At 48.3% G+C, this 20,582-nt stretch overlaps 1 protein-coding gene across 2 annotated transcripts in view; it reads right to left on the bottom strand.

Annotated features, from left to right (window-relative positions):
- The window catches only part of ECE1 (endothelin converting enzyme 1), a 120,252-nt gene that overhangs the window by 13,089 nt on the left and 86,581 nt on the right, over window positions 1-20,582 (bottom strand). For both annotated transcript variants that reach the window (XM_036844112.1, XM_036844121.1), the window contains exons 8-11: window positions 19,274-19,465; window positions 13,725-13,867; window positions 5,485-5,599; window positions 1,050-1,160 (exon numbers count right to left, since the gene is read on the bottom strand). In XM_036844112.1, coding sequence (XP_036700007.1) covers window positions 1,050-1,160; window positions 5,485-5,599; window positions 13,725-13,867; window positions 19,274-19,465 — 561 coding nt within the window. The remainder of the gene's footprint in view (window positions 1-1,049; window positions 1,161-5,484; window positions 5,600-13,724; window positions 13,868-19,273; window positions 19,466-20,582) is intronic.

The raw sequence follows: 20,582 nt of genomic DNA on the forward strand, positions 1-20,582 counted from the left end.
CGCGGAGCAACTAGGCCCGTGAGCCACAATTACTGAGCCTGCGCAGCTGGAGCCTGTGCTCTGCAACAAGAGAGGCCACGACAGTGAGAGGCCCGCGCACCGCGATGAAGAGTGGCCCCCGCTTGCCGCAGCTAGAGAAAGCCCTCGCACAGAAACGAAGACCCAACACAGCCATAAATAAATAAATAAAGGAGTTCCTTTAAAAAAAAAAAAATTCTAGAGAGGTCAAGTTCTGAGGAGCGGTTTCAGAAATGCTCTGCTTGGGCTGGAGATGAATGGCTGCTTTTGAGGGTGATAATGTCGAGAGCAGACCCGGAGACTGAAGACTCTAGGGCAAGGGGAGGTGGAGTCGGGCAGCAGAAAGAGCAGAGGGACTGATGGCATCAGTCACTAACAGGCAGGTCATGGTTGGTCACGCAATAGATTTGAGTCTCAGTTTGCTAACCTCTGACTGCAAATAATATCTACGCAGTTAAAGTTAGAAATTAAAGTGGTACCAATGACGTAACAGCTACCATTTATTGAGCCTTTATTCTGTGCCAGGTGCCCTCTTGCGTGCACTATGTCATTTAGTCTCCACTGGCAGGATGGACACTCCCACTTCCACGTTCACGGAGTGAGAATATTATCCCAAGTCACCCAGCCAGGAAAGAGGTAAAGCCAGGATCTGAGCTGGGGCCTGGCTGTCTCCTGGTGCTCAGCCATGAGGCTCCTCTGTCTGTCACCCCTCGAGGTCAGGGTGCTCTGTCAACGTTACCTCTCTGGGTCCTGCCTGCCCCTTGGAGGTGGAGATGACTGGAATAACCTGGCCGGGCTGCGGTGAGGGTTACATGAGCCAATACAGATAAAGCGCCTGGTACCCGATCACAGTAGCTATTGTGCGTAACTCAGATTGTTCAAGGCTTTAGAAAACAGGACCTTGGAGTTAAAGCTGGAGCCCTGGCCTCGGGTAGGGAAGTTCCAGAGCAGACCAGAGCGTGGGCTGTCAGGCTCGTGAGGGGCCATCGCAGGAGTGATGTCACAGCCTGTGTGCACAGGGAGACACTTACTATGTTCTTGCTGTCCTCGGCGAAGGTCGCTTTGACGAACATGGGGCCCAGGGCGAAGCCCAAGGTGTTCTCTGTGTCACTCACGCAAAACTTCCAGCGAGGAAGACAGGTCTGGAAAACATAAGTCAGAGGGGTTACTTGGCCCCCATCCTTCTTCCCAACCCCTGTCTGTCTGGGAGGTAGCACCAGCTAGGCCCGTGCTTCCGTCCAGAACTTGAGGGAGACCTTTTCTGACCCAGTGGAAGTTATTTTAGGCACTGGACCAAGAGGCCACGGGATAGCCCTAATCACCGGCATCTACTACTTCCTGCAGAGCACTTCACAGATGCTGAGGGTATCCTCCGGAGCCATCAAAATGAACCTGGGAGCCTGATGAGGAAACAGATACTGAGCAAGGGGAAGCCGCTGGTCCAGAGTACCCCAGCCACCGGAACTCTCACGTGCCTGATTCCACACCCCACGCCCCTCCTGCCCTCCTGGAAGAGGATGAGGATCCTGGTGGCAGAGAGCCTCGGGCAGTTAACTTTCCACCCCCCGGTGAGGCGCTAGGTTCAGCCCCACTTGCTCCCCTGCCCTGGCAGCCTTTGTGGACAGTCCGTATGACCACAAGTGGTGGCCCTGCTCACATAAACCCCTGTGCTGCAGAGGAAGCCGAGTCTTCTTAACCCTGAAGAGCAGGTGGTGGAAACCACCCAGGCTCAGGGTAGCCTGCTTCATAATAGCCATCAACTGAAAACAACCCAAATGCCCATCGACAGGCAGATGGATAAACAAAATGTGGTATTTTTATACAACAGCACACGACTTGGAAACAAAAGGGAGGGAACAACTGAGGTACACAACATGGATGAATTTCACAGCCATTTTGCCGAGCAAAAGAAGCCCGCACAGTGTGTGGTCCCATCTACGCCCACCTCTGGGGATGCAGGGTTGGGGGGACTGATGGGAATGGGGGGCAAGGGACCCTCCTGTGCAGAGCACGCTGGACAAACAGCTGATGGAAATGTTCTCTGTCTTGATTGGGTTGGTGGTTACAGGAGTGATTTCATTTGTCAAAACTCACTAAACTGTATACTTAATGTATACATTTTATTGTGTGTAAATTACACCTTTTTAAAAATTTTCTTAAAGGCAAGAAGGAAGAAAGGAAGGAAGAAAAAGGCACTCCAGCCTTCTCTAAGTTCTTTTAAACTCTCCCAGCCATGTGTCCACTTGGCCGCCCCTCTCCTTCCCCCAACCCCACCCACTGCTCTTCCTCAGCTTCAAAGCCTACAGCTGGACACGGGCTGTACCTGGATCTGGCGGAGCCTGACCACACAGGAGGTCGGGACCGGGGGGATTCTATCTCCTGGGCTCTGTGGAGGCTCCAGGCTGGGACGGCTGAATCATGGACTGATTCTTATTGTCTTCTCAGGGGATTCTTCGCATAAACCCATTCATTCACGCATGCGTTCATTAATTCACACAGCCAGTGTTCTCTGAGCAGTTCTGCTGTGCCCTGACTGTGCTAGGTCTTGCCCTCAAAGGGCTCAGTTGAAATGCCCAGAACATTCAGGGGGAGAGAGACAGATGCATAAAAAGCATACCAGCATCAGCAGTAGTAGTGAATGTTTATTAAGTGTTTACTGGGTGCGGGGCCCTACCCTGTAGAATCCTCATTATTAACCCTACGAGGCAGGTACTCTCTGTGCTCCTTTCTGCAGATGAAGAACATGGTGTGGAGTATGGTAGCCTTTACAGCAGACTTTGTAGGGATTCCCTCATGTAATCCCAGACAACCCTCTGGTAAACAGGGCAGTGATTAGTTACCCCTTTTTACAGATGGGAAGACTGAGCTCCCTGATCCAATGAAGTGATTTGCCCAAGGCTGTATGGTTAGAGGAAGCATTGCAAACTCAGAACTTCTGACCCAAAGCTCTGTGCTATTACCTCCCTACAAGGATGGACACCTGGATGCTCTATAAGGCTTTACAAATTAAGTGTTTTCCCAAATGGAGGCCATTCCCAAGGGTCCTGTGAGATGAGGTCAGGGATGATCCCAAACAACAGATGAGAAAACTGAGGCTCAGAGAGCCACAAGGACTACCCAAGGTCACACAGCGGGGCTGTGCTTTGAGTTGTGCAGGACGCAAGCTGGACGGACCTGGCCTGGACCCAGAAGCAGCCATGGTGGGGAGTGGGGAGGGCCAGAGAATGAGAAACAGATGGGCAGTGTCTTCCCCCCTCAGCCCCGGGGCATCTAGTGAGCCCCAGCTCAGAGCCTCCCAGGTCCAGGGTCTCCCAGCTGCCCTTGCTTCTGCCAAGGCCTTCCTGTATCCCACCAGCTCTCATCTTGCAAATCTGAAACTCTCCACCCATTCAACAACTCCCCACTCTCCTCTCCCCACCTGCTGCCCCTGGCAACCACCAGGAAGCTCAATTTTAACTTTTGGTTCCTGCAGAGCAGAGGCTGAAGGGTGCAGAGCTCAGGGGTTCGGGCTGTGGAATCAGATGTGCTGGGTTTGAGAGCCACTCCACTTACAAGCTGCATGACTGAACAAGTCCCTTCCCCTCACTGAGCCTCAGCTGCCTCATCTGTTAAATGAGATGATGACAACAGTTTCCAACACACAGAACTGTTGTAGGAGCTTGGTGAGATAATGCCTATAAAAAGTAAACATCCAATAATGATATAGTTTATTTATTATCACTAATAGTGAGTAGCCAAAAGTGCCAAAAGTTGTAGTCATCCAGACCTGGGTTTGAATTTGAGCTTGGCTGCTTCCTTGCTGGGTGACTAGGGAAACCCCTTACCTCGCTGAGCCTCAGTCTCCGCATCTGTAACCCGGGGTGGGGGTAAAGTGATGATGGAGGCGTGTGCCCCCCACACAGAGCCGTCTCTGTAACTACCATCCCGGGTCCTGGTCAGGCCCCTCCTGTATAAAGTCTCCTGGGAGACCACGTGTTCAGGGGACAGAGTCCCTGCCTTGTCGCGTCTGTGACCCAGCCGCTCACCCAGGGCTGGTCCAAGATAGGAGCAGGTGGGGCAGGAAGGAGGGCAGGGCAGCCAGCTCTTCCCCTGGCCCTTCCCTGCAGGCCCAGTGTGGCCTTCGTGGCTGAGCAAGCCCCTCTTGCCAGGAGCAGGCATTGTTCCCAGCCTCCCTCTCCCTCAGTCCCCTTCCTGCCAGAGGCGGGTGTACAAGGGGAGGGAGAGACAGAACCTTCCCCAGGACCAGCTCCAGGGCCCACATGCTGCCATTCTCCGCCAGCCCTCATCTGGCTCTGCCCACTCCCCTGGACTCTGGGAGGGGCTGCAGGAGCACAGCCCACCTGGCGCCAGCTCTGCTCGCCCTCTGGGGTCTTGCTAGCTGCGGTGCTGGGCGTGGGCAGGGTGTGCCAGGGTAGGGGGGCTTGGCACTCCAGCCTCCACTGCTCTGTGGCTGGGGCACCTCTAGCTGCCTGCAAGGGTCCCGGCTTGGTGTATCCCCTCAGCACGTGAGGACTGATCGGTTTCTCTCAGCCCCCTCAGCAGACGTGGGGGCCTGGGGCACAGACCCCATCTCAGTGTCTCCATACTGGGCTCAGAGTCTGGCATATGGTGGCAGGGCGTCAGTGAACACGCACTAGCTGGCCGTGTGAAGGACACAATGACCTCCACTTCCTTGGGGAGGTGGAAGTAGCTAGAGGGCAGGGGTCACAGTGGGGCATTTAAAGCCGGTGAAGGGACTTCCCTGGTGGTCCAGTGGTTAAGACTGCGGGCTCCAAGTGCAGGGGGCCCGGGTTTGATCCCTGGTCAGGGAACTAGATCCCACATGCGTGCCGCAACCAAGAAGCCCACATGCCACAACTAAAAAAAAGATCCCGCATGCCTCAACGAAGATCCCGTGTGCCTCAACTAAGACCTGGCGCAGCCAAATAAAGATAAATAAATAAATAAACACTAAAAGATAAAATAAAATAAAATAAAGCTGGTGGAGACCACCTGGTCTGGGGCTTGGGAGGATAATAATATCAGTGGACACTCGTGTCATACTTACCATGAGTCAGGGGCTGCTCCAAGGGTTTTACATTTATGGTGAAGAAGTAGTATTATTGGGGGGGTCCCTGTGTGAGAGGGGGCTGATGATCATACCCACCTTGCAGGGATGTGACAGTCACATGAGTTATACAAGGAAAGCCTTATCACCATCACCATCACCATCGAGAAGGAGTCGGCAGGGAAAGACCAGAGGCCGCCTTTTGCTGTAAATTAGCTAAATCACTGAAAGTCCTCTTTACACTTGAAGACGGTGTAATCACCTCTTCCTGGAAACTTCTGCCCACCCCTGGCTGGCCTGGATCCCCTCCTGTGCGTCCAGGGACACCTTGGTGGGTCCCTTCAGTGGCCCTCTTCATTCTCTGCCTGTCATCTACCTCCCTCGCGAGTTCTAGGGCCTGGCGCACAGCAGGTGCTCACCTTCTTGGTCCCGTACATGACTTCCATGAACTTCTCGTCGGCGTCCTGAAAGCGCTGATCGAGGAAGGAGCTTGTCTTCCGCACCAGGTTCCAGATCATGTAGTTGTTCAGCAGGCTGGGGCAAGAGGATGACAGACAGGCTCAGAAGTGCCCCAGGCTGGATGCACAGGAGCATTCCCCCCACTGGCCTCTAGGGGGCGCTCATGGAGATGCACCCTGGATGCTGTGTGGTACTGGGCTGAAGAAGGGAAGGAGTGGCCATTTCCAATGCTTGGGGAAGACCCAGCCAGAAGGCCAAAGATGGGAAAGGGGGCCTAAGAATCGGAGGGGCAGGAAAGGAAGCTCTGGCCAGCCGGGCCAAGGTCTCCATGAATGAGAGCTCTCACTGGCCCCACCCCCAGGGCACAGAGAACCATCTGTGGCTGGTGTCACCTTTGCAAGCAAGTCACCTTCACACATAGATATAGTGATCACTATGGTGAACATCCAGCCTCAAACTGGAATCAACCTGAATGTCTGACAACTGGGGAACAGTGAGTAAATAATCATATTTATACTTGATGGAATATTATGTAGCCATGAAAAATGAGACCTGCAGAGGGTCTGGGATGACATGGGGAAGGTGCTTATGATAAAGGTCAAGGGAAAAGCAGACTATACACGTGTTCACAATGATGGGGAAAAAAGGAACCATGTATTAGAAAATCCATCTCTTGCTCTCTCTCTCACATACATGCTTCTCTCTACAAACACACATACACATCCCATAAGATCAACATGAGTGTTTTGGGTAATTTCAATTTTTCTCTGTAGTTAAAAACATTTCTGCAACAAATCTTTACAATTAAAAAACCATAGGAGGAACCAAGATGGCAGAGTAGAAGGACGTGTTCTCACTCCCTCTTGTGAGAACACCAGAATCACAACTAGCGGCTGGACAATCATTGACAGGAAGACACTGGAACTCACCAAAAAAGATACCCCACATCCAAAGACAAAGGAGAAGCCACAATGAGATGGTAGGAGGGGTGCAATCACAGTAAAATCAAATCCCATAACTGCTGGGTGGGTGACTCACAGACTGGCGAACACTTATACCACAGAAGTCCACCCACTGGAGTGAAGGTTCTGAGTCCCCCGTCAGGCTTCCCAACCTGGGGGTCCGGCAATGGGAGGAGGAAATCATAGAGAATCAGACTTTGAAGCCTAGTGGGAACTGATTGCAAGACTTCGACAGGACTGGGGGAAACAGAGACCCCCACTCTTGGAGGGCACACACAAAGTAGTGTGCACATCGGGACCCAGGGGAAGGAGCAGTGACCCCGGGGGAGACCGAACCAGACCTACCTGCTAGTGCTGGAAGGTCTCCTGCAGAGGTGGGGGGTGGCTCTGTTTCACCGTGGGGACAAGGACACTGGCAGCAGAAGTTCTGGGAAGTACTCCTTGGCGTGAGCCCTCCCAGAGTCTGTCATCAGCCCCACCAAAGAGCCCAGGTAGGCTCCAGTGTTGGGTTGCCTCAGGCAAAACAACCAACAGGGAGGGAACCCAGCCCCACCCATCAACAGTCAAGTGGATTAAAGTTTTACTGAGCTCTGCCCACCACAGAAACAGTCAGCTCTACCCACCACCAGAGCCTCCCATCAAGCCTCTTAGATAGCCTCAACCGCCAGAGGGCAGACAGCAGAAGCAAGAAAAACTACAATCCTGCAGCCTGTGGAACAAAAACCACATTCACAGAAAGGTTGACAAGATGAAAAGGCAGAGGGCTATATACCAGATGAAGGAACAAGATAAAACCCCAGAAAAACAACTAAATGAAGTGGAGATAGGCAACCTTCCAGAAAAAGAATTCAGAATAATGATAGTGAAGATGATCCAGGACCTCAGAATAAGAATGGAGGCAAAGATCGAGAAGATGCAAGAAATGTTTAACAAAGACCTAGAAGAATTAAAGAACAAACAAACAGAAATGAACAATACAATAACTGAAATGAAAACTACACTAGAAGGAATCAATAGCAGAATAACTGAGGCAGAAGAATGGATAAGTGACCTGGAAGACAGAATGGTGGACTTCACTGCTGCGGAAGAGACTAAAGAAAAAAGAATGAAAAGAAATGAGGACAGCCTAAGAGACCTCTGGGACAACATTAAATGCAACAACATTTGCATTATAGGGGTCCCAGAAGGAGAAGAGAGAGAGAAAGGACCAGAGAAAATATTTGAAGAGATTAGAGTCAAAAACTTCCCTAACATGGGGAAGGAAATAGCCACCCAAGTCCAGGAAGCGCAGAGAGTCCCATACAGGATAAACCCAAGGAGAAACACGCCGAGACACATAGTAATCAAATTGGCAAAAATTAAAGACAAAGCAAAATTATTGCAAGCAGCAAGGGAAAAAAAGACAAATAACATACAAGGGAACTCCCATAAGGTTAACAGCTGATTTCTCAGCAGAAACTCTACAAGCCAGAAGGGAGTGGCATGATATACTTAAAGTGATGAAAGGGAAGAACCTACAACCAAGATTACTCTACCCGGCAAGGATCTCATTTAGATTTGATGGAGAAATCAAAAGATTTACAGACAAGCAAAAGCTAAGAGAATTCAGCACCACCAAACCAGCTCTACAACAAATGCTAAAGGAACGTCTCTAAGTGGGAAACACAAGAGAAGAAAAGGACCTACAAAAACAAACTCAAAACAATTAAGAAAATGGTCATAGGAACATACATATCGATAAGTACCTTAAACGTGAATGGATTAAATGCTCCAACCAAAAGACACAGGCTCGCTGAATGCATACAAAAACAAGACCCATATATATATAGGCTGTCTACAAGAGACCCACTTCAGACCTAGGGACACATACAGACTGAAAGTGAGGGGATGGAAAAAGATATTCCATGCAAATGGAAATCAAAAGAAAGCTGGAGTAGCTATACTCATATCAGATAAAATAGACTTTAAAATAAAGAATGTTACAACAGACAAGGAAGGACACTACATAATGATCAAGGGATCAATCCAAGAAGAAGATATAACAATTATAAATATATATGCACCCAACATAGGAGCACCTCAATACATAAGGCAACTGCTAACAGCTATAAAAGAGGAAATCGACAGTACCACAATAGTAGTGGGGGACTTTAACACCTCCCTTACACCAATGGACAGATCATCCAAAATGAAAATAAATAAGGAAACAGAAGCTTTAAATGACACAATAGACCAGATAGATTTAATTGATATTTATAGGACATTCCATCCAAAAACAGCAGATTACACTTTCTTCTCAAGTGCGCACGGAACATTCTGCAGGCTAGATCACCTCTTGGGTCACAAATCAAGCCTCAGTAAATTTAAGAACATTGAAATCATATCAAGCATCTTTTCTGACCACAACGCTATGAGATTAGAAATGAATTACAGGGAAAAAAACGTAAAAAAGACAAACACATGGAGGCTAAACAATACGTTACTAAATAATCAAGAGGTCACTGAAGAAATCAAAGAGGAAATCAAAAAATACCTAGAGACAAATGACAATGAAAACACGACGATCCAAAACCTATGGGATGCAGCAAAAGCAGTTCTAAGAGGGAAGTTTATAGCTATACAAGCCTACCTAAGGAAACAAGAAAAATTTCAAGTAAACAATCTAACCTTACACCTAAAGGAACTAGAGAAAGAAGAACAAACAAAACCCAAAGTTAGCAGAAGGAAAGAAATCATAAAGATCAGAGCAGAAATAAATGAAATAGAAACAAAGGAAACAATAGGGGCTTCCCTGGTGGCACAGTGGTTGAGAATCTGCCTGCCAATGCAGGGGACACGGGTTCGAGCCCTGGTCTGGGAGGATCCCACATGCCGCAGAGCAACTAGGCCCGTGAGCCACAACTACTGAGCCTGCGCGTCTGGAGCCTGTGCTCCGCAACAAGAGAGGCTGCGATAGTGAGAGGCCTGCGCACCGCGATGAAGAGTGGCCCCCACTTGCCGCAACTAGAGAAAGCCCTCGCACAGAAACGAAGACCCAACACAGCCATAAATAAATAAATAAAATTAAAAAAAAAAAAAAAAAAAAAAAAAAAAGAAAACAATAGCAAAGATCAATAAAACTAAAAGCTGGTTCTTTGAGAAGATAAACAAAATTGATAAGCCATTAGCCAGACTCATCAAGAAAAAAAGGGAGAGGACTCAATCAATAAAATTAGAAATGAAAAAGGAGAAGTTACAACAGATGCCGCAGAAATACAAAGCATCCTAAGAGACTACTACAAGCAACTCTATGCCAATAAAATGGACAACCTGGAAGAAATGGATAAATTCTTAGAAAGGTATAACCTTCTGAGATTGAACCAGGAAGAATCAGAAAATATGAACAGACCAATCACAAGTAATGAACTTGAAACTGTGATTAAAAATCTTCCAACAAAAGTCCAGGACCAGATGGCTTCACAAGTGAATTCTATCAAACATTTAGAGAAGAGCTAACACCCATCCTTCTCAAACTCTTCCAAAAAATTGCAGAGGAAGGAACACTCCCAAACTCATTCTATGAGGCCACCATCACCCTGATACCAAAAGCAGACAAAGATACTACAAAAAAAGAAAATTACAGACCAATATCACTGACGAATAGAGATGCAAAAATCCTCAACAAAATACTAGCAAACAGAATCCAACAACACATTAAAAGGATCATACACCACGATCAAGTGGGATTTATCCCAGGGATGCAGGGATTCTTCAATATATGCAAATCAATCAATGTGATACACCATATTAACAAATTGAAGAATAAAAACCATATGAACATCTCAATAGATGCAGAAAAAGCTTTTGACAAAATTCAACACCCATTTATGATAAAAACTCTCCAGAAAGTGGGCATAGAGGGAACCTACCTCAACATAATAAAGGCCATATACGACAAACCCACAGCAAACATCATTCTCAACGGTGAAAAACTGAAAGCATTTCCTCCAAGATCAGGAATGAGACAAGGGTGTCCACTCTCACCACTATTATTCAACATAGTTTTGGAAGTCCTAGTCGCAGCAATCAGAGAAGAAAAAGAAATAAAAGGAATACAAATTGGAAAAGAAGACGTAAAACTGTCACTGTTTGCAGATGACATGATACTATACATAGAGAATCCTAAAAATGCCACCAGAAAACTACTAGAGCTAATCAATGAATTTGGTAAAGTTGCAGGATACAAAATTAATGCACAGAAATCTCTTGCATTCCTATACACTAATGATGAAAAAGCTGAAAGAGAAATTATGGAAACACTCCCATTTACCATTGCAAGAAAAAGAGTAAAATACCTAGGAATAAACCTACCTAGGGAGACAAAAGACTGGATGCAGAAAACTATAAGACACTGATGAAAGAAGTTAAAGATGATACCAACAGATGGAGAGATATACCATGTTCTTGGATTGGAAGAATCAACATTGTGAAAATGACTATACTACCCAAAGCAATCTACAGAGTCAATGCAATCCCTATCAAATTACCAATGGCATTTTTTATGGAGCTAGAACAAATCATCTTAAAATTTGTATGGAGACACAAAAGACCCCAAATAGCCAAAGCAGTCTTGAGGGAAAAAAACGGAGCTGGAGGAATCAGACTCCCTGACTTCAGCCTATACTACAAAGCTACAGTAATCAAGACAATATGGTACTAGCACAAAAACAGAAACATAGATCAATGGAACAAGGTAGAAAGCCCAGAGATAAACCCACGCACCTATGGTCAACTAATCTATGACAAAGGAGGCAAAGATATACAATGGAGAAAAGACAGTCTCTTCAATAAGTGGTGCTGGGAAAACTGGACAGCTACATGTAAAAGAATGAAATTAGAATACTCCCTCACACCATACACAAAAATAAACTCAAAATGGATTCGAGACCTAAATGTAAGACCGGACACTATAAAACTCTTAGAGGAAAACATAGGAAGAACACTCTTTGACATAAATCACAGCAAGATCTTTTTTGATCCACCTCCTAGAGTAATGGAAATAAAAACAAAAATAAACAAATGGGACCTAATGAAACTTCAAAGCTTTTGCACAGCAAAGGAAACCATAAACAAGATGAAAAGACAACCCTCAGAATGGGAGAAAATATTTGCAAACGAATCAACAGACAAAGGATTAATATCCAAAATATATAAACAGCTCATTCAGCTCAATATTAAAGAAACAAACAACCCAATCCAAAAATGGGCAGAAGACCTAAATAGACATTTCTCCAAAGAAGACATACAGACGGCCACGAAGCACATGAAAAGATGCTCAACATCACTAATTATTAGAGAAATGCAAATCAAAACTACAATGAGGTATCACCTCACACCAGTTAGAATGGGCATCATCAGAAAATCTACAAACAACAAATGCTGGAGAGGGTGTGGAGAAAAGGGAACCCTCTTGCACTGTTGGTGGGAATGTAAATTGATACAGCCACTATGGAGAACAATATGGGGGTTCCTTAAAAAACTAAAAATAGAATTACCATATGATCCAGCAATCCCACTACTGGGCATATACCCAGAGAAAACCGTAATTCAAAAAGACACATGCACCCCAATGTTCATTGCAGCACTATTTACAACAGCCAGGTCATGGAAGCAACCTAAATGCCCATCGACAGACGAATGGATAAAGAAGTTGTGGTACATATGTACAATGGAATATTACTCAGCCATAAAAAGGAACGAAATTGAGTCATTTGTTGAGACGTGGATGGATCTAGAGACTGTCATACAGAGTGAGGTAAGTCAGAAAGAGAAAAACAAATATCATATATTAACACATGTATGTGGAACCTAGAAAAATGGTACAGATGAACCGGGTTGCAGGGCAGAAGATGAGACACAGATGCAGAGAACAAACGTATGGACACCAAGGGGGTAAAACTGTGGTGGGGTGGGGATGGTGGTGTGCTGAATTGGGCAATTGGGATTGACATGTATACACTGATGTGTATAAAAGTGATGACTGATAAGAACCTTCACTACAAACAAACAAAAAAACCCACTAATACTAAACTGTCTTTGGGTTATTTGTATGGAAGTATGTTAATATAAATGTTTCAGACATTACATGAAATTTGTAAAAAAAAAAAAAAAGATCCTGCATGTCACAAAGAAGATCCCGCGTGCCGCAACTAAGACTTGGCACAGCAAAAATTAATTAATTAATTAATTATTTTAAAAAAAGTATTAAGCTTTCAATGTTCCTCACAGTATTCAAAATAAAGTTCAGATTTGTTCACTCAAAACAAAACAAAGCAAAACAAAACAAAAACCATAGGACTTCCTTGGTGGTCCAGTGGTTAAGAATCTGCCTTCCAATGCAGGGGACACAGGTTCAACCCCTGGTGGTAGAACTAAGATTCCACATGCCGGGGGGCAACTAAGGCTGCGTGCTCTACAGCCTGCATGCCACAACTAGAGAGCCCATGTGCCGCAACTAAGACCTGACGCAGCCAAATAAATAAATAATTAAGTTAAAAAATTTATTTATTATTTTTGCCTGCGTCGGGTCTTCATTGCTGCGTGTGGGCTTTCTCTAGTTGCGGCGAGCGGGGGCTACTCTTCATTGTGGGGCGTGGGTTTCTCATTGTGGTGGCTTCTCTTGTTGCGGAGCATGGGCTCTAGGTGCACGGGCTTCAAGAGTTGTGGCATGTGGGCTCAGTAGTTGTGGCTTGCGGGCTCTAGAGCTCAGGCTCAGTAGTTGTGGCGCGCAGGCTTGGTTGCTCTGCGGCATGTGGTATCTTCCCAGACCAGGGCTCAAACCCGCGTCCCCTCCACTGGCAGGTGGACTCCTAACCACTGCGCCACCAGGGAAGCCCACTAAATAAATATTTTTTAAAAATCATAAATATTAACTAAGTTATTAGCTTACATTTACTGAGTCCCATTCAGTGTCAGGCACTGTGTTAAAATACTTCACACAGATTATTTCACTCAGTTCTCTGTATTTGTATCCCCATTTTATGGATGAGGAAAATGAACCCGAAAAAGGGAAAGAAACATGCCCAAGGCTACCAAGCTGGCAGGCGGAGGAGCCTGGGTACCCTGCAGCCTCTCACAAAAGCCAGCCCAGGGCCCATGCTCCTAGTCAGTGTGGCCCCCGTCCTGGCTGAGGAGAGGGGCCATGTGTGACCAAGAGGCTGCCCACGAGAGGCCCATCCCAGGCGGCCGGGTGCCCTTACCATTTGTCTGTGTTGTTGATGAGGGTGGAGACCTGGCTCAGGTACTCTTTGTCGTAGACGACTATAGGCTCGGATTCGTTGATCTCCACAGGGTAGAAGATGGTGTTGAGGAAGGGCAGCCAGTTGATGGCGGGCGCCAAGGCCTGGAAGGGAAGCAGACAGCGTGACTCTGGCTGGGCTCTTCTCCTCAGAGCCCAGGACTCTAGGTCGTTCTTCTGAAGAAGGCGCCATTGAGCCCTCACCGCGGACAAAGCAAAGAGCTGGGCGCTGGCTGACGGTGCACTGGGCAGATGTCAAACCCAGGCTGGCTGACTGTTGTCAGAGACGCTGTACATGAAACTGTAAGGCACCAAACACCAAACTGTAACTTGAAATGGAATAAGAGGAGACACAGTGACAGCAGCGGCAGCCACTGTTGGTCAAGCCCCTCCAGTGCCAGATGCCACCATCAGTGACACACATCTTCTCTCAGTTGGACCTCATGACAAGCCTAGGCGGTAGGTACCATTATCCCCATTTTACTGATGAAGAAACTGAGCCTCAGAGGGGTCTGTAATGGATGTGTGTAGAATCTGGAGCCAACTTCCTGGGTTCATACGCTTACTAGCTGTGTGACCTGGAGTAAGTGGATGAGCCTCTCTGTGCCTCGGGATCTCATCTGAAAAGTGAGGCTCATCATCATAAAACCCACCCCACAGGGTTAGTGTGAGAATTAAACAAGTAATCCTGTCTGTTCTACTCAACATGTGGTCCTGTAACATCAACTAGATTCAATATGATCAGTCTTCTGTATGATTGGTAACTACAAGAATAACAGCAGTAGAGTGCATAGAATTCTCTGGTCCACAGCAGGTCTTTCTCAGCCATGGGATCTGGAAAAGCAAGCATAGGATGATAACCTCAGCAAGAGAGTAAAAGCCCTCAGCTCAGCCGATGCCCACACAGGAAGCCAGTCAGCTCTATTTTAAGATAATTTAAAAGGAGCACCTGCACACAACCCTCCCCACAGAGGCACATGCCACTTTGCATAACTCTCAGCTCCCAGAGGGCTGCACTTGCCCTTGGCCCGCCTAACGGCAGCCCCACTGCATAGAGCTCCCATCTGTCTGTCTTCGGGGTCTCCGCGTCCACAGCCAGGAGTTCCATTTCCCACCAGGCAGCCTCCAGCCACACGAGCTATTTCTCAAGGTTCCAATTACTGTCTTGTGAGTGTTTTGATGACCAAGTGGCACAACTTTTAAAAAAAACTGTGGTAACATAAAATTTACCACCTTAGCCATGTTTAAGTGTACAGTTCAGTGGCATTAAGTATAATATATTCATGTTGTGCAACCATCACCACAATCCATCCACAGATTTCCTCTTGCAAAACTGAAACTCTGAATCTATTAAACAATAACTCCCCCATCCCCCTCCCTCACCCTAGGCAACCACCATTCTACTTTCTGTCTGTGAACCTGACTACTCTATATACCTCATCTGAGTGGATCTGTGCAGTATTTGTCCTTGTGTGACTGGTTTATTTAACTTAGCATAATGTCCTCAAGTTACACAGCTTCTGAATGGACTGCTCTAGTCCTATTTTCCCCATATGTTCTGTTCTTTTCAGTTCTTTTCAGTCCTGTAGCTTTACAGGATGCAAGGTTTTTCAGGACTGCATATACTGTTACAGCAAAAATGCCTGTAATGTCAGTGGTATCTGGTATTTAGCAAGCACTCAATCAGTGCTAGCTATTATAATCATTGATTAGCTATTATAATCATTGCTCAAAGCCTCCCGAGAGTGGTCCTGGGACTGATTCCAAATTCTGTTCTTTGTTCCCTTGAAAATGGGCAAAATGCAAGACAAATAAAGGAAGCGAGAGATGCCTTATAAATGGCCTTCACACGGGAAGATCAATTAAGAACGTAAAATCAATCTGTGACATCGATGAATCTATAACCTGCTGGTAAATACTTGTAATGTTCTCAGTGACAGAGGCAGCCATAAAAACCTCCCACTTGACAGTCTCTCTGGTTTTAAAGGGCAGCTCAGCTGCTGGGGAACAAGGACCTCAAAGGACTGAGGAGGGCGGGTCCCGTGGGCAGTGGTGTGCTAGTAAACATTTAACAACTGGCTCTCAGTGATGGTGGATAATTTGCATTGCCACCATGACCTATTGCAAACTACCCACAGAGTTGGGAAGAGCTGTGCCCAGTGGGCCCCAGTACATCCCCACCTGCCTGGCACAAAGATGAGCTGGGAAGAGCCCTGTTTTGGAGAAGACCTAGATTGGGGTCCCCACCATGAACCAGCTCTGGACCTCAAGTCACTTTGCAGCCTTTCTCTCAAATGGAGACAAAAATCCCTGCCAAGGGTGGGCTGCTCTGTGCCTCTCGGGACAGCTTATGCAATAAATCGAGCTTCTTTTTTCCCCTAGCTTGTCCATTCCTCCCTCTCTTTCTGGCAGGAGCTCCTTAAGCAGGTGACCTCTGGGGCTCCCCATCAAATTTCTGTGGCTGCAAAACTTGAAGGTGTCCAGGTGAGATGGTCAAACAGGGCTCAACACTTAGAGCCACCTGACAGTGTGACCTGCTGGCAAAGCCCCCCAGGAAAATCGCCAAGTTTACAAAATGTCGCTGTTTATACAATTAACAAGAGCTTCATAAACTGCAGGTGATTGGAACTCTCTGATCAGGGTACAGATATAGGTGATGATAAATCCCCGTGTACTTAACACAAGCCCTGTTCCTTTAGGGAGAGCAGGTGTTCTGCGCAGGCAAATTCCCACAACTCTGAAAACAGGGTGCATGTTGAATACCAAGATTTTCACATTTTCAATCTTTACTGCTTTAGTGAACACCTAACTTAAACCCGAGTACCTGGGTCCATCTCCATGGAGACGGCTCTTTTAACCAACCAGGACATTCCACTTGTGACTCGAAGCCTTTGGGGCACACAGATGAGCTCTATTTTCCACACCCGCAGCCAAAGAGTACCGCTGGTCACCAAGCACCCAGCTCAAGTAGGCTTGCAAAAGTGGGAGAGGAAAGAGGATGCCCCCAGGCTCTATCTCAGCTGAAGAATTTAGAGCAGAGGATGGGGCTCATTCCCAATCAACTTTTGGTGTGGAAGGTCCTAGAAAGGAACAGGAAGGTCCTCAAGCCTCTAGAGAAGCAACAGAAGGATGTTTGATTCATGGGTCTGAATTCAGACTCTGCTGCTGCGGGCTTGCCTGGAACCACCGTGTATTCCTAGAACCACACTGTGAAAGGCTGGGGCGCCTTTCCCTGAGCCTCCTGGAGTCTGGGAAGAAAACCAAATTTCCAGATACCAGGGAACAGAAAGACATTCTCTGTCCAAGGGTGGAATGAATCAAATTGGTTTAGGGCTGGCGACGTGGGCTGTCATTACGGATGACACAGGAATAATACTAAGATCGATTACTGTAATATGTTCGAATTGCATGTCAGTTTACAAGATGAGATCTCATCCTTTGCCTTATCTCACCGTCATGCAACCCCATGGGCAGGGCAGGCCAATTCTCATCCAGGACACCAGGCTTCAGGGGTCCAGGAATTCTTTAAACACTAGACATAATTCTTTTATATGTAACCATGTCCATTTCTTCTGGGAGATGCGCCACAGTTTTCAACCTGTCCTCAAAGAATTCTGTGACTTAAAGTTAAGAACCACTGCCCCTTATGAGGGCAGGGGCTGTCCCTCATTTGTCTCTGTGTTCTGCAACGGAGCAGGTGTAAATGAGCAAGCAAAGCCCATTTTACAAGGAAGGAAACCAAGGCTCAAAGAGGGGGTTATGTGACTTGCCCAAGGCTCGCGGTGGGGCTGGGCCAGAGCAGTCTTCTGACTCCAAGCCCAGGACTCACACAATTCCAGGCTGCCGCCTCTGCTGAAATCCTCCCCACCCTGGCAGCTCTGTAGCTGGGAGGGAGGAAAAGCCTTTCCTTGCTTGCTTGGAAGAATAGAGCAAAAGCAATGGTGAAAAGACATCTGGGGGCAGAGCCTGGAAGCCACGCTGGGGCAGATGTGCCCAGGGCTACTGTGCTTTCTCGGCCACTCTCGGGCTGTCAGTTGGCTTCGTGGCCACTGCAGGGGGGAGAGGGACTGCTGGAGCCCTTCTGGGCTGAGAACTGGGCAGCTGGAGCAAACCAAATCATGTTGCACAAACAGCATCTCCCTCGACTTCCTGGCCTCGGAGCGGAAAAACAGTGCCAGATGGTGCCCAGCACAGGCTGCTGATCTCCATGACAATCCACTCAGCACCACTCCCCCTGATGCCAGCTTCTCTGGGGACCTAAAGGGCAGCTGGCACCCAGAAGGAGGCCAGGCTCTCTTGCCCTCATCCCCAGCCTTTGTGTGGGCTGCACCTCTGCCTGGGACACTCAGTCAGCCTGGCTCTTGCTCACTTATTCATTAGACTCACCCTCCCTGACATAGCTCTGCCCCTGGCCCCAGTGCCCTGCTTCTTCTGCCCAAAGCACTCGGCAATGAGATTGAGCTTGTTTCCTCGTTGGTGTCCCTTACTCGCCTGGAAGCACGTCAAGAGCAAGGCCCCAAGGTAGCCCCACAGACACTTGTTGGAGGGAGGGATGGAGAGAGAAAAAGGGGTAGGGACCTAGGTGTTCTTCCCTAAAGCAGCAGAAATGAGCCAAACTCTAATGGATGGGCAGGACTCGGCTGGGCAGAGGAAGAGTGAAGCCTCAACACAGGTGGCCTGGACATCCTTCCTAGCAGGGAAGCATGGCCTAGCCAAGCATTCCTGGGCGATGGCAGGAAATAGGAAGATTGACTAAGGCCGTTCTGCTGATTCCTCTGTGACCCCAGAGCCTGGGGGAAGGCTAGGCACCAACATGCCATGAACTGGAAAGAAGGAACTGGCAGGCAATCAACTCACTACCTGCAAGTCCCAAGCAGCCACCAGGGGGCAGGCTTTGGTAGAGGCTGACCTACAGAAGAGACATCGACTTCTCAGAAGGGTACACCCAGTGCAGACAGCGTCACAGTTCTGACCCCAACCCTGTTACAGCTCCAGGAGGTCACCAGGGGTCGTGGTCAGAAGCAGAGCTCCAGTGAGCCAAGCCTGAGTCCAGGTCCCAGCTCCCCTGCCACTTAGGAGCCTAGAGGCCTCGAGCACATCACCTAACCACCTCCTGGCTCGGAAAAGGGAGGTGACATCAGAACTCAACCTTCACGTTTACTGGCTGTGCATCAGGCTTGATGTACTTGAGCTTGAGAGACTGGAAATGCCCAATCAATGTGAGCCAGTATTATCACGACCACAGAGTCTCCCCAGGTGGCTGCGGTTTCAGAAAAGCAGACTGGCATAGGGCAAGAGACTGGCTTTGGCTGGTCCCTGGCTATGTGGCCTTCAGCAGGCAACTCTAATTCTCTAAGCCTCAGTTCCGTCTGTGAACTGGGGACAGCAACCATCCCTGCTTCATGGGGTTGCTCTGAGGGTCTGGTGAAGGGGGTGTAAACACCCCAGTCCAGTGCCCTCCATCCTGAATTCTGTGCTGCCTCAGCCTCCGCGTCAGCAGAGCTCAGCTACCTGCAGTTCGGCTGCCGTCACTTTGTGGTAGATGAGCTCCTCGTCCCGGCGCTTCTCCTGGGGGATGGTGATATTGGCCAGCGCTGTCTCAAAGTCCAGGATCTGCTGCATCTGGGGCCGGATGGTGTCCTCGTCCCCTCCGCCCAGCAGCTTTCCCAGCTGGACCATGTAGTTCAGGTATCCCATCAGCACCTGTGGGACCCAGCACCCCCATCCGTCAGTGGCTGCCACCCACTGCCCACTGGACAAGGGGGGCAGGGCGGGGCAGGCCAGCTGCAGCCCCGCACAGGGAGCCACGGGGCTGGGGGGTTTCACCCAGGACACCCGCTGGAAACCAGCTTCAAGAATGGTTTTGGCAGTGCACCCCTTCACTGGTTCCCCATGGCCCTCAGGATAAAGCCCACAAAGGTCCCCAAGTGGGTTGGTCCCTGCTGTCCCAGCCCATACTCTCTCCTGGACGCTCATCACATGGAAGCCACCAATGGGGCCATCGCTCAGTTCCTGGAACGCACTTCTGATCCACCCTTGCTCTACCAGGCCCCCAGATTTGAATTAGGTCCCCAGGTTACTTTCTCAGCTCACCCTTCCCTTCTCACAATTTATCATCGTGCCTCTAATCGGGTGGTTAGTTACTCAACATCTGCCTCCCCTCCCAGACTCGAAGCCCCATGGGGCAGGGACCAAGCTGGTCTTGTTCACCACTATCTCCCTAGCATCAGGCACTTGGTAGGCACTTGCTCAATACAAGTGGGTGCGATCATGAATGGACAGTCGACGAACCTCAGGCCAGGTCTCCCTAGGACATCACGGGAGGCAGCCAGGGGGAGGGAAAGGTGTGGGCTTTGGAGTTATCGGATCTGGATGAGAATCTCAGCCTCACCACTGACCACTGGCTGTGTGACCTTGATAAGGTCACTTAGCATCTCTGAGCCTTATTTCCTCCTCTGTAACAGGCCAGGTAAAAATAATACCCATGTGACACATAAGGCGAATGAAGTTCAGAGATGTTCAGTATATGCAGGGTTACTGGGAAGGCCAGAGGTGATGTGTATATGAGGTGGTGGGCGTTATCACTGCCTCGCTCTAGAATGGGGACAAATGACACCTGTCCCCTGTGCCCACGGTGCCTGAATATGCAAGAGCCTTACTCTAGAATGGGGACAAATGATACCCCTCCCCTGCCTGGGACTGCCAGGTAAGGGACACCTCTATGCTCCTCTAGCTTCAAAGACCCGCAGAGGTGTGTACACTGAGGGAACACCAAGGGGGACGAACCATGGAGAGAGGTGGTCTGGGCCGGAGCCATTCT

Source organism: Balaenoptera musculus, chromosome 1 (assembly GCF_009873245.2).
Source record: "Balaenoptera musculus isolate JJ_BM4_2016_0621 chromosome 1, mBalMus1.pri.v3, whole genome shotgun sequence".
NCBI classification, from domain to species: domain Eukaryota; kingdom Metazoa; phylum Chordata; class Mammalia; order Artiodactyla; family Balaenopteridae; genus Balaenoptera; species Balaenoptera musculus.